Raw genomic sequence first — 15,000 nt, 5'->3', positions numbered from 1 at the left:
GACTGCCTCAATGTAGGTCACAGACACCGAGGGAGTCAAAGTGTCTTGTACAGTTATTTCCTTCCAAGAGCTTTCCCATATGTTGCTCTCAGACCGCGAGCTCCGCAGGCGCTGCATACTTTCACACAGGTTTTTTTGTCGGGGAGGGGCGGTCCGGGCCGGGCCGGCGCGGGCCGGGCCGCCTAGACCGCGGCTGGGACTGGACCAGGCCAGTGTTCTGCCAAGATGTCCTGCTGTACAGCACATCGGCGAAATATACAACTGTACAAAATCGGTGGTTGACATACAGTGGGACGCAGGGTTTTTTTTGTCGGGGAGGGGAGGGGTGGGCCGGCCCGGGCTGGGCTGAGCCGGGCTGCCTGGACTGGGGCTGAACCGGGCTGGGGCAGGTCCCGGCCACTTTTCTGTCAAGACATTCTGCTGCACATTGGCGAAATATACAACTGTACAAAATCGGCGGTTCACATACAGTAGGACGCAAACTAACACCAGCCAAAGGGCCAAATAGCTGGTGAAATTTCAGCGTGGGGCTGGGTCTGGACCGGGCCAGTGTTCTGCCAAGACTTCCTGCTGTATGTTGGCGAAATACCCAAGTTGGGTCTCCTAAGGGGGCGTTGTCCCCTACTTCTTCTTCTCTTTTTGAGGTGTTTGCGCAAGACGTGGGCTACCGCCATCTACAGCGCTAAGGGGACTTCATTGATTCTCAACCTCAGGACTCCGAAGGTCTCCTAACCGAAGGTCTCCTAAAGGGGCGTTCACCCGACATAAAGTGGATACCGGAAAGGAAACAAAATGACGCTTCTTGGTTACATCCACTTTCTTTGATACAACTGTGCTGTACAAAATCAGTAGTTGACATACAGTGGGACGCAGGGCTCAAATGAACACCACCAGCCGACTGGCCAAATGCTGGTGAAATTTCAGTTTGGCTCGGTTAGGTAGAAAATACAAACTTACAAGACACAAACTTTGACACATCACTGAGTGAGTGTTTAGCTAATATATTTAACATCTAGAAGCCTTTTTGGCTGGTGATGAAAGAAGTTAATTTAGAACCCTGAGAAGTAGGAGCTACTGATTTTGTACCATGATTTCTTTATTGCACCATGACTGCTCCTGGCGAGGGGCAGCTCTATTCACCCCGGCAGCCTGATGGAAGTCACATCGTACCGTATGTACATGGACTCGAGACACATAAGGGGTTATTGTAGCCCAGACTTAGCCAGGCCGCACCCTCCTAGTGACGCAACACCTTCAGCATTGCTTCTAGTCAGGCCAGGAGCAATACAAATATCGTTTCTGAGTTCAGGAAAAATTGGGAACTCTTCCCACTTAGTCGGGAAGCAAACAACCAGTAGCCAAGGGAGGCCGGTCAACCATGCTGCTGGGGAAATGTCAATTGTTATGCTCTTGGTCAGACCAAATCTCGAAGAGATTTGAAAGTCAATGATAATCAGGCTAGCCCGATTCACCCCCCGGCAGCCTGATAGAAGATACATGGTATGTGCATAGACTGGAGACACATAAGGGGTAGGGGTGTAAATCACAGCCTTCATGACGATACGATACGGTATCGATTTCTTAAATCAGGGATTCGACTTTTTTACGATACTTAAGAATTCCCCACGATACGATGCGATTCAATTTTTTCCAATTACTTTTCTACTACTATTGCGTTATGGAGCTAGGGCATTGCACAGGGGCCAGCGATTCGATTCTTTTCGATTCTTAAGAATGCCCCATGATACGATGCGATTCGATTAAATCACCTGCCGATACTTCCGATACATCGATACATTTCGATTTTATTTACATCCCTAATAAGGGGTCATTGTAGCCCAGACTCAAAGCCAAAAACCCTAACCCTTACCCCTGGGGCCATTACTCTAGTACTGTAGCTCATCCCTCATAATATTGTAGTTGAGTTCATCCCGCTCAACCTTCAAGAAGCTAGTGAAGACTCATCTCTTCCTAGAGAGCTCCCCTGCATAACATAACTAACTAGACAGTACTCACCTCTAATCGTGGGTACTAACCTGCACTAAACTTCATAGGCCCTCCGCTACTTTGTGCTCTCTATCTGTTCTATATTACTTGCATACTGCTGTGCTCTGTACTGACCCCACACTCTGTACTTCCTTTAAATGTCCTCCTTGAAATTCCCTTTGATCAAAAGCGTCTGCTAAATGGGCCCTGCCATGGCCTAACGGTAGGGCACTCGTCTACTACGTCAGAGAGAGTAGAGAGAGAGAGGTTCCATTGGCCCATTGTTTCCTGGTTCTATGATGACCCCCCTTAGGCAGACCTAGGCAGACCTAAGGACTATTCTATTCATTGTAGGAGCATTATGACACGGCCCTTTAGACAGACCGGAACCTGGTCGCGTTAGGTGCCCATAGAAACCTATTATGTTGGCATATCTCTATACTTAAAGAATCTCTGATACTACGTTACTACGTCAATGACCCGGGTTCAATTCCCTGTCTCTCTCTCTCCACTGTCCCATCAACAATAAAGGCAAAAAGCCCTAAAAATATATGTTTTTAAACGTGTCTGCTGAATGCAATGTAGTTTTAATGGCTTTGTAAGACAGCTCGTAACGTAGGACAAAATTACAACACACAGACAGAGGCTGTGGTTGAGCCAGAGGCTTTAGGAACAGCCCCAGCATGTCCTCCCAACATTCCCACAAGCCCAGAGCACTCTCACTCACTCCCTCGTTCACTTTCGCCCGCTCTCACTCGCCCACTCCCGCTCGTAAGTAACAAACATTGTAACGATACACCTGCCCACGCAAGGATACGGACATTAAGGCTTACAAATGTCCCACATATTCTTTCTCTTTTGACATGCACATACTTGTACCCTTGCACGCACACACATGCACGTATGCACACACGCGCGCACACACACACACACACACACACACACACACACACACACACACACACACACACACACACACACACACACACACACACACACACACACACACACGCACACGCACACACACCTACACGCTTACATACCTAAAAGCAAGTTTGACAGACAAATAAATGATCAACATTGTCCTGGGCCAAATCCTCTTCAGTAGCAGCAAGATTACCACTCACCCACACTTAGTGCTAATCACAGAGAGAGAGAGAGAGAGAGAGAGAGAGAGAGAGAGAGAGAGAGAGAGAGAGAGAGAGACAGACAGAGAGAGAGAGACAGAGACAAAGACAAAGACAAAGACAAAGACAAAGACAAAGACAGGGACAGCGCACAAGAAGATCGACTGGGGTTGGGACGAGAGAGAGAGAGAAAGAATGAAAGTGAGAGAGAGGGGGGGAGGGAGAGGGAAAGAGAGAGACAAGACAGAGTGGAAGAGAGAGCGAGCGAGACAGAGAGAGAGAGAGAGAGAGAGAGAGAGAGAGAGAGAGAGAGAGAGGGAGAGAGAAAGAGAGAAGAGAGAGAAAGAGAGAAGAGAGTGGGCGGCTACATAGCATTTGCACTATCTCTGATATGAGTCCCGCTGCGCTGCGCTGTGCTGTGCTGCTGTTCAGGCCTGGTGCTATACTGTGTCTGCTCACTCTGCACCAGCAGGAGTACACTATTCACTGTGGAGGACAAAATGACTACAAACACATTGAAACAATGCACACAGATACATACACAGACACACATACAAGGACATTCACCTGCATTCACAGACTTAAAGTGCATACTTGAAATATACGCACAGAAACACACACACACGCACGCACGCACACACACACACACCCACGCACACGCACACACACACACACACACACACACACACACACACACACACACACACACACACACACACACACACACACACACTAGAGGGCCCCATAGCAGGCCCAGAGCCAGCCCGGCGGACAGTATCTATATTCAACACCTGACCAAAGAAGGGAAATGGTTGTGATGGTCCATTTCACATTTCGCTCATTCCTGGCATTCCTGTGGCAGACCAAGGCACTGGGGTACCATCCCGGTGTGGCTCAAAAAAACAAGAAACAAAAAAAAAAAAACAAAAAAAAAAGAAACTAGGGGGAAAAACAGGAAAAGGCAAGAGCCAGATCATAGATCATGGCTCGGCTCAACGCGAACCAAGTGCTCTGGAACAATGCACAAAAGGCAACGGCGGCAGGCCTCGCTCGGACACAATGTGCTGCGCTCGTTGCGCTGGAAAGTCCACCCCACAAAACTATTTGCGGCAGATGGGCTGTCCGGTCTGCTGTGCACAGCACAGGGGTCTCTCTCTCGCAGGACAAACTCAACCACACACCCACCCACTCACCCACCACCACCACCATACACAGGGCTGGACTGGCCATCTGGCATGGTGGGCATTTCCTGGTGAGCCCTGCACCCTTGGGGGCCCCCAATTTTCAGAAATGTAAAAAAAAAAAATTTTTTTTCTTATTTAACACAAGCAGGTAATTGGAGTGCTTCTGGGTCTTCACCTTTTTCCTTGGTGCTCTTCAGTGTAAGGGCTCTCAAACTTGGTCCAAATGCTGTCCAAAGACAAATGCTGAGGCACTCAAGGTTGCAATTTTTCTACTTTTTTATTTGGCTGCAATGCCTACGCGTTTTGGCCCTTATGTCCTCATTCAGGGCGTATTTTTTGTTGGTACAATTTTTTGTTAGTCACCTGTTAGTCAGTTGTGCGCCACTATTTATGAGGGGCCCCTTTAAGTCAAAAGTGCCCGGGCCCTATTTCTGTCCCAGCCCAGCCCTCACCATACATGTAGCCGTAGCTGCAGAAGTTGAATGAGGACACAGAATAGAAGGAAGGCAATACATTGAGTCAGACGCTGGGGCTTTTTTACGCAGGGCTGATATGGTCAGACAGGCAGCTATTTTGGAGAGAGGAAAATGTTTCATTACACGTCTGTTTCATCCTCTATTAGAACAGTGTCTTCTCTGCGGCTTGTTCTGATCGGCTCTGGTGTTTATTTCCAGCTAACACACCACAGCCTCCATCTGCAAGGCTGGTAACAAACACTACAACCTTGATCTGTAGGCTGGTAACAATCACTCCAGCCTCGATCTGAGTTTGATCTGAATTTAGATGTGGGTCTAACTTCAGAATTTACTTCAGCTGGTGACAAACAGGTGGGTTTAGCTTGATATACCACCATAGCCAGCAAAGGCAGGTGTGCAAATCAGATGTCTGAAGATCAGATGCCAGTTGATGTCTGAAGTCTGGGATCTGCACCCATGGCAAGTTAGGGATTTGCAGCCATGGCAAAGGCCACAATAATAGACACCTACCTACATGGACCCCCTTTTGTTGCATCGTTACTAACCAGTTAGCATCTTAGTAGGTTACCAATAGAAAATTATATTGCAACCAAGTTGCTGACTTAGTTAGCAATGGCACTGACAAGGAACACACTGCTGGTCATTGTCTTACGCTGGACTCACCTCCGATGGCGTTACATCTCGAAGTTATCTCCCACAGCACCAGGGCCATGGAGTAGATGTCTGCCTGTTTGAAGGACTCGATGTTCTCCAGGTTTATCCTGGACTCCAGCACCTCTGGAGCCATATACCTGGCTGTGCCCACCTAACATGGAAAGCACAAAGCAAAAAAACCCCATCATGGTTGGAATATAAAGGTAAACCGAAATCACTGATTTGATTTTTAAAAACACAGTATTGGCAGATTTTGAGATATGCCAAAATCATCATGCATGCAGTACACTATGAAACGCCCTATTTTGGCAACTAATTTCATTGTTGGGAAATGAGGCTTTCTGACCCCATGTGTTTGCATCAAGTCAAAACAGACTTGAAAGCAGCAACTGAATTGCTTGCAGACATAAAGCTCACGCAGCCAGCTCATAATCTCATACTGAATCATGAGAACTGAAAGCTCCATAATTTCACAAACGTCCCACAAAACACTTTCATCTGTGCAAAAAAACACACGCTCAAGAAATTAGCCGCAAATTAGCTTTGCACTTGTTCTGAAGGCCCAAGACAAATGGGAAAGTGCTGTATGGTACCACACCAGAACAAACTTAGGCTTTGTTTTCCTTCTTCTCTAATCACTGCAAGTTCCTCTGCCAAACATAAGGTGCCTTATTGTTTTAGTACCGATGACGCATCACCTTCCACGCATGCATGTTCAGCCACTGAATCATCAAGTGCACTCGCAAAAAAAGACTAAAAAACCCACAAAGGTCACGCGAACACAGACTCATCGAAAGAGGGGAATTTCCCCCAAGGTACTGTCTAGGATAATGTTTCTCAACTGGGGCGGTAGAGCCCCCCAGGGGGCGTTGGGGAGCTCGGGGGGGGGGCGCGTTGAGAAGGATACAGTTGAAAGGGGGGGGCGTTGCTTAGTTGCCATTGGGGGGCATTAGTCCATTTAATGTTTTAATACTAAGGGGGCGTTGTCAGGTTTATGATGAGGTCAAGGGGGTGTTGACAGGCTTGTGATGAGGCCAAGGGGGCATTTGTTCAAAAAAGGTTGAGAACCACTGGTCTAGGAGCTGCAAAAAGGGTTACACTGTCAACGACCGACCGGTTCTGCTTTGTCTCAGTAACACGCTTGGGAGGATTTGTGAGTGAGCTATGCAGAATTCCTTACAAATGGTGCAGTGAAACAAAATACAAGACAGTAAAATGTAAGTGACCCTTTTTGCTAGGCTTGAAGTTATGGGGGTAAAGCAAAGGTCTACAGTTCAACCAATTCTCTGTAGTCTAAAGAGCAAAACCTTCCACCTTGTTTGCATTATTGCGATTCACATACTGTAGCCTGTAGCAAATGTTACAACGGGCACTAGACAAGCAGACGACTTGTAAGCTGTTGACTGGTTTTATTGGTCAGTGACAAAGCAGATGAAAGGTTGTTGTGAGTCTGCTGACTGGTAACAGCAGTGAGTTCAAGTGCTGGTCAGGGCAGCTGCAGGGCGGTCACCAGAGGAGCCTCTTCACTGTGACCCAGGCCAGGGAAGAAGGTGGCTAGGCTAAACAGCACAAATACAGTAGACTGAATGCTGTACTGTAATGCAGGGGTGTTGTACAGAGGGGTTAAGTGTGACTGAGTCATTAGGGCCACGTGTACGTATATAGGGGGCCCACACAGTGTCTGATTTATGTGGATATATGGCTGGCCTGGGAGGGGTCCATTGGAGCTGATTGTACATGGGGCCCAACATTTTGCTGCTACGCCCCTGCTGTACTGTACTGAATACCGTTGGCTGAATAATGTAGGCTGGCTTTGACACAGACAGTAGGCCTGCAACTGGAGCTCTATACATTCTATTACTGACTTAATTCGCAAGTATTTACGTGTGATGTCACTGAATTCACACCATTCCGTATGCTCTCATGACATGCCCTTAGACGCCTGAAGAAATTGGGAAGCACAGCTACACCATCTCTTAGTTTAGTTTAGTTTAGTCTATTGCAGGGTTTCCCAAACTGGGATGCGTGCACCCCTGGGGGTGCGCGGCCTGCCACAAGGGGGTGCGCGAGCTGAATTAATGAACATTACACTTTTTTAATTGTTTGGTGAATTGTATGCTGGAAATATCCACCTGAAGTGTAATTTATAACTTGTCATGCAACAAGTTCCATTGTAATAATGGCAAAAAAATTTCAGGTCTATTGGAAATGAGGATTGCCCAAAATGTGCGGCTGTGCAACATTTGCTTACGTAAGGGGTGCACCAGCCACATTGAAATGTAAAAGGGGGTACGCAAGGAAAAAAGTTTGGGAACCACTGGTCTATTGTTTTATTTGATAGGCGCCATGTACAGGACAGTTCCTGTACCAGAGTTGGCTACAAAGCTAATTTGCATCTGTGGTCCCTGGTTGCATCCGTGGTCCCTATGGTTCTAATTCGGAATTATTTCAAATGAAGAGAAAAAAAAAAACAATCCTTCTTGTCACATTTTCAGATAGAAACAATGTCCCTGAAGGCTGGCTTTTGGCAAAGAAAGAAGGCCTGCATCTGGATCTCTTACTGACTAAATTCACAAGTACATTTTTACATGTGATTCACACCATTCCTGATAATTTTGTATGGAAAGAAGATAGTCAAAAACATTTCTTTTGTTCATGCTAGCTATAATGACATCAAAAACAGTGTGCTCAGTTTAAAGTTTGTGAAAGTGTGTATGTCAGGTTCTAACTTGTCTTTACCTGCCCACTGTTGGCCAGATCATCCACAGACAACGAGTTGTCCAGCCTGAGCCCCAGGCCAAAGTCGCAGAGGCAGCAGGTGAGGTCATTCTTGACCAGGATGTTGGAGCTCTTGAGGTCGCGGTGGATGATGGGCACCTTGGGCCGCCCGCAGATGCTTTGGTCGCTGTGCAGGTGTGCCACGCCGTGCGCCAGCGAGCCGCCCAGCACGCGCAGGTCCTCCCAGCTGATGACGTGGCGCGTCAGGTAGTCCTGCAGGTTGCCGCGTGGGTGGAACGCCGTGATCAGCCAGTACTGCTTCTCCACCTTCAATCAAATCCATCAGTATATTACATTACATAATACATTACATTACACATAGTAGCTGACACATTTATCCAGAGAGACTTACAGTTATTTAACCCCCAAAGATGGAAATTAGCCTTTGGGCTACAATCTGGCACATTTACATATATGTGCATGTATGTATATGTTCATTAATGTGCAATGTCCTGAAGAAATACATGAAATGAAATGAAAGGTAGGTGCCAATTGTCCTGGGTTCACGTTCGAAAGTGCTCACCGACACACCGACACCGACACCGACACCGAGACCCACACCCACACACACACACACACACACACACACAGAAACACACACACACACACACACACACACACACACACACACACACACACACACACACACACACACACACACACACACACAAACACACACACACACACACACACACACACACACACACACACACACACACACACACACACACACCGACACACACACACACACAATTAACGCACCTTGCGTTCCTCAGCCGTCAGGAAGTGCAGTACGTTCTCGTGCTTGAGGTCGATGTCTGAGAAGATGTCCTTCTCATTCTTCCAGGAGGCGTACTCCTCTTCAGGGAAGATCTTCACAGCCACCGTCTCGAACTGCTCCGATTGGGTCTGCTTCAGCTTGGCCTAACATCACATTAATTTAAATAATGATTAGTCCCTTACTTTCCCCTGGGATGAATAAAAGTACTCTACTCTACATTACATTGCATTTCATTTGTCAGACAATCAACCAGGGCATAAAGAAATGCATACCATGGTTGCAGATACAAGGTGTACAGGAAATATACTACAGGACAAGAAGTGCAATGGGGTTAGTGTTTTTTGTATGATTTGAAGTACATTAGCACTCTCAACACACAACATGCCTTACAGCAGGCGTCACCAACGTGGTGCCCGCGGGCGCCAGGTAGCCCTCCAGGAGCTTCTGAGGTGCCCACCAAGGATGTTAATAAACAGTGACGACTACCAGATTTAAGTCACAGTTAATGCTTTTCTTCGTTTAAATATGAGATTATTTATTCTTTATAACCTATAAGCAAATTATCATTTAATAATAGTGTGATTTGATAATGATGCCAAGACATCAGTAGAGGATTTTGAACAAAAGTAGCCCTCGGGTAGCCCTCAGTAGCCCGCTGGAAGCCCGTGGTAGCCCTCAGACCTAGAAAGGTTGGGGACCCCTGCCTTACAGTCTTCCCTTGGTCTGGGCCAGCTCAGGCACATGAAACATGGAGGAGATGCGCTCACACTATCGCCTTGTGATTTTCACAGTTTTTAACTGGGTGCTGAATCTCACAGAAAACATAGATGAATGAAAGAAGAGGACAGCACTCACTCCTCCATACTTTTCTTTGTTCATTCACCCAATAGGCAAAGAAACAAAGAAAAAAAACCCTGAAGAGTGCTGTCCTTCTCTTCTTTCATCCAGCTCAGGCACAAGGCAGCACACATACACACACGCGCTCCCTCCCACACACACACACAGACACACACATACACACACACACATACACACCTTGTAGACCTCTGCGAAGCGCCCCTTGCCCACCAGCTGGTCCAGCTCGATGGGCAGCGGCTCGGTGTTGTGGTTGAGGCTGTTGGCGTGCGTGGAGCTGCTGTCGCTGTCCGAGCGGTCGTCCTCCATCATGATGGCGCAGGCGTCGCTGCAGTCCAGGCCCGGGCCCTTCTTGCGCTTCATGCCCGGCTTGCGCTTGGCCTCCCACTCGCTCTGGCTGCGGCGGCGCCGGTGCATGGTGCGGTACCAGTAGAAGGACGCCACCACCAGCACCGCCAGAACCAGCAGCGGCAGCAGGCTCAGCAGGATCACCGCGGCGACCGGAGACTCCACCGTTGGACCCGGGACTGGAATTAGATTAGAGGAGATTACATTAGATTACGTTACATTACATTACATGCATTGTCATTACATTAAATTACATTTCACATGCATTTCGCAAGTATAAATACTGTACATATTACAGAGAAGAATATAGAGTATTAAATTATATTATATTATATTATATTATATTATATTATATTATATTATATTATATTATATTATATTATATTATATTATATTATATTATATTACAATACATTATATTACATTCAAATTCATTGTCATTCCACAGGGCAACAAAATGCAGTTAAGCATCTAAACAGAAGAACATGAGGCAAAAGTGTACCGTAATATGACACAAAGCAGTATTTACAGATTGAATGCAGTTATGTATAACCATTGCAAGTGGTTGCATAACTCTGGCTATAAAATATAAATGATACATATAAAACATACATATAAATGAGCAGGGATAAAGGCGTGCGGCATGGTTAGTAAATCAACAAAAGTGATGTCAAGCGATTTCCTTTAGCCATTTTTGTTCACAGTGTTTCATTCATTAATATCTTTGAAGTTGAGTTTTAAATATGCATAAGCAAAGTAGTGTTGAAGTATCGGCGGCCCCGGGAGGCAACATCAGGAGTCATTGAACAAGGCTATTAATACTTCACACAGCACAAAGCATCTCTGTGATGGGGCTAATTTCAGGCGGCAATTGGATTGCGTAACTGCTCGACTGAAGTTGACACCTGATATTTGTACTCAGCTCACGTAAACACAACATCTATTAGCACTGATGCCCACTTCCCCCACCAGCCTATTATCAACCTCAGCAACAGTCGGGAAAGGGGCAATAATTAGCGGTGGGGCAACCGGCAGCCAATGGGCAATAATTAGCGGTGGGGCAGCGGAATGCTGGGGATTTAAGGCCGCACGAGGCAGGGGGTGGGTGCACAGCAGGGCAAAGGGGACTCGAGGTCTCCCTCTCCAGAGATGCCAATACACAGCTCAGTACTGGAACAAGCCACTCTCTCTTTCTTTCTCTTTCTCTCCATCATTTCTCCTTTTCTGTTTCTCTCTCTCCCTCGCTTACGTTCTCCCTCGCTCTCTCTCTCTTTGTCATTTCTCTCTCTCTCTCTCTCTCTCTCTCTCTCTCTCTCTCTCTCTCTCTCTCTCTCTCTTTAACTCTTTTGGTCTCTTTCTCTCTCCCCTTCTCTATAGTCAAGCTTAGCCTGTGCCCGTATGGTGGTATGCTGACCAGCTTTATATTAGGTGTACAGTACGGTATATTGCAATGTGTGGAATAATGTGTCTAAGAGCCTGTTGTTTCTTTATGCGCGAGTGTCCCACAACCTTATGAATTCTTAATAAAATAGCCATCTGAACATACATGGATGTTCAATTTCCTGTGTGCTAAAACTCGAGGGTTCTATGCCTACACGTCCTACTGTAAGAACACCTTAGTGATGATTTGCACGAGTTGTTTCCAGTAGTGACATGTTTAAAGTCTCCGGTTGTGGTGAGCCTGGCGCAGTCCAGATGGAAAAATAGAGCACCACCAGGACTGGACTGGTAATCTGGCGCACAGGTACCTTTTCCCAGTGGGGCCGACAACCCCAGGAGCTGATGCTGTTGTTTGTTTGTTTGTTTGCGTGTTTATTTGTTTGTTTGTTGGTTTGTTTTTCTCAGGGACTGGGGTCCGTTTCTCGATTCTTGTCGTTGCTAACCGTCTTAAGACCGTCTTAAGACCGTCTTACCATTCCCTTGGATTTAGTGGTGAGCGTCGCTGTCGAGAGAGAGTTGAGTCGCTCTTACGAAGGACGTTGCTACCGTCGTTAGCAAAGACGCTTTCGAGATACGGACCCCTGGTCCACAGTTTAGATGGTGGCACCCATTGGTCCATCTTCAATATAGACAGTGGACTAAGTCAAGCATGGTGTTTTTTTGTTTACAAACAAGGTGTTGTGAGGAGGGGCAAGACACCAGCAGCCAACCATGTGAGCTAATGTTTTGACCAACAGCGCTTTCCAACAATCAGAGGTTGAATTGTGCGCAGCCAGAATCGCGCAGCCAGGGGAAAACAAAAATTTTAGAATGAAAACGATTGTGCTTGTATGTGTGAGGAGGAGCCGGCCAGTTTCAGCCACAAGTGCCCGGGTGCTTTTTTGGTTCGCGCTCAGCCCTGGGCACGATGAAAGCATCCTCTATATACCTCGCCTGACCTTAGGAGGGGGAGGAAAGCTACCCTGGCACCATCGTCCTCCTTGGCACAGCATGGCAGGCCCTGAGTCAAGCCACACACTGTCCGGGCTGTGGGCACTGGCTACGGAGCCGGACACGGGAGTCAATGCCCAGACTTTGCTTGGGTTGTTTAGGTGGCGAAGCTGAAAGATATTCACTTCCTTGCTCGCATGTGCATGCACAGGCACGCGTGTAAAGACACGCATGCACGTACGCACATACGCAGACATGAACGGACACACACACACACACACACACACACACACACACACACACACACACACACACACACACACACACACACACACACACACACACACACACGCACAGGCACACATAAGCAGGCAAACAAAGGCAAATGATGTACACACACGTGCACACACACACACACACACACACACACACACACACACACACACACACACACACACACACACACACACACACACACACACACACACACACACACATAGGAAGGCACACATGATGAACACACGCACAAAAATGTGTGCACACTCAATCATACTACGCACACAGATAAAGTCCAACACAAGTTCAAAAAGCGTGAAAAGTACACTCAAACATGTACACACATGCTCTACCCAACCCCCCCCCCTTGACTGGCTACAACACAAAAGAGAGAAACGCATACACAAACAGAGCAAAGCTTTAGATAGATCCTGAGATCGAGACAACAAGATTAAAGTGAAGACTCAGCGCCTTTGAAAACACTGTGGCGCGTGTACTGTTCTGCCTGCACGGCCTCAGAAGGCCCTGCTGTCGGAGCTGCTCAGACCAGTGTTGCCAGATGTGTCTGATCAAATCCTGCCCAAAAGGTTCTCAAAAAACGTCAAAATGCGCAAAATTTCCGCCCAATTTCAACAAATTGCATTGATCTCTATGGGCATAAAACTGCAGAAAAAAACGCCAAATGGGAAATTTTGCCCGTTTTTACCCACATACCGCATCCCAAGCAGCCCAATTGGGCAGGTAACCACCCAATCTGGCAACACTGGCTCAGACGCTGCCAACCAAACGAACAAATAAACTCCTCCGGGCCTTCATAGGTCACACCTAAAATTCTTTCTAATCGGTGTCATAAAGCACACGCTACAATTCTCCCCTATCCCGAGGTCGTTCAATTTAAAAAAATAAACGTCCAAAGTGAGGCTTTGCCAAATGCGGAGGATTAATACGCTTATGTGGTGCGGTGCTTTGCGGTGTGGTGAGGTGATCTCACTAGCCGTTCCCTGAGTGACTAGCCGTTTTCGGCTCGAAAATAAATATTTCCCCCCTAATTGCTTCAATACTCGCAATGTGTTCCGAATAAGAGAATGCCGAGGAAAGAATGACAGGTTTCCCATAAAGCGGCCGTAACCCAGACGCGATTTCATGAGAAAGCTGGGGGTACACCAGGCCTTGCTCCAGGTCCCTCAGGTCCTGACATTTTTTGATCCACATGCAGCATGATTCTGGAGGGATGAGCGCTTCTTCCTGCCTGCCTGCCCGCCCTAACTGTGTGTGCGTGTGTGTGTGTGGATGCCTGCGTTCATGCGTGCGTGCATGTGTGCGTGCATTCATGCATGTATGCATGTGCATGTGCATGTGTGTCTGTGCGTGTGTGTTGTGTGCAATACATGCGTGCGTACGTGTGTGTGGTGTGCATGCGTGTGACTGTGTCTGTGTGTCTGCGTGAGAGAGATAGAGTGTCCAGCGAACAGATTAGCATGGCACATTAAAAACTCTTAATTCCCAGACAGTCAGACACAGACAGACAGGACAGCTGTGCTGCTTCACCGTCCGGCCGTTCACTTCAACTCTCACCACATTACAGTGACTTGGACAACTTGAAAGTTTCTTCCTAGAAGACCGAGTATCAACGCACATGTGTTTTCTGTCTTCTGCCTGGCCTACGGAGCAGCACAACAACAATAAAACAGGCTCTTTTTCAGCTCTTTTTCATATGAGAACTTTTCTAGTATGTTTACCAAAACGAGGTCCCAGGCTGTATTTAAAAAAAAACAGAGATTCCCATATCTGTCTATTAATAAGCGCCCTTTGGGCCCCTGTGCTCCTGTTGTGAGGGGGCGGTAGGCTGTGTGGGCCGGGTGCCAGAGCAGGACTGACTGGTAAGAGGGGGCGGTAAGAGGGGGGCGGGTGATACTGGAGGGGGGCGGTAAGAGGGGGGGGGGGGGGTGGTGGAGGGGAGCGTGCGTGAGGGGCTCTGGGCTGGCTGTTTGTTATGGTTACAACGGTGTTTCAGAACACGGTCATGCCATAAACAAAACCCTACTCCTTCTCCTTCTCCTCCTCCTTCTCTGCACCTCTTTATCGCTCTGTCGCTCTCTCTCTCTCTCTCTCTAGCCCTCTCACTCTCTTTCCTCTCTCTCTCTAGCCCACTCTCTCTCTCTCTC

At 47.4% G+C, this 15,000-nt stretch overlaps 1 protein-coding gene across 3 annotated transcripts in view; it reads right to left on the bottom strand.

Moving 5' to 3' along the window:
- The window catches only part of tgfbr2b (transforming growth factor beta receptor 2b), a 53,684-nt gene that overhangs the window by 13,220 nt on the left and 25,464 nt on the right, over window positions 1–15,000 (bottom strand). For all 3 annotated transcript variants that reach the window (XM_063198682.1, XM_063198681.1, XM_063198683.1), the window contains 4 exons: window positions 10,022–10,368; window positions 8,968–9,129; window positions 8,167–8,472; window positions 5,437–5,578 (listed from right to left, as the gene is read on the bottom strand). In XM_063198682.1, the coding sequence (XP_063054752.1) occupies window positions 5,437–5,578; window positions 8,167–8,472; window positions 8,968–9,129; window positions 10,022–10,368 (957 nt within the window). The remainder of the gene's footprint in view (window positions 1–5,436; window positions 5,579–8,166; window positions 8,473–8,967; window positions 9,130–10,021; window positions 10,369–15,000) is intronic.

The sequence above is a fragment of the Engraulis encrasicolus genome, chromosome 5 (genome assembly GCF_034702125.1).
Source record: "Engraulis encrasicolus isolate BLACKSEA-1 chromosome 5, IST_EnEncr_1.0, whole genome shotgun sequence".
Classification (NCBI taxonomy): domain Eukaryota; kingdom Metazoa; phylum Chordata; class Actinopteri; order Clupeiformes; family Engraulidae; genus Engraulis; species Engraulis encrasicolus.
Note: the sequence above shows the minus strand (reverse complement) of the source record. Positions and strands in the feature narration are given on the sequence as shown.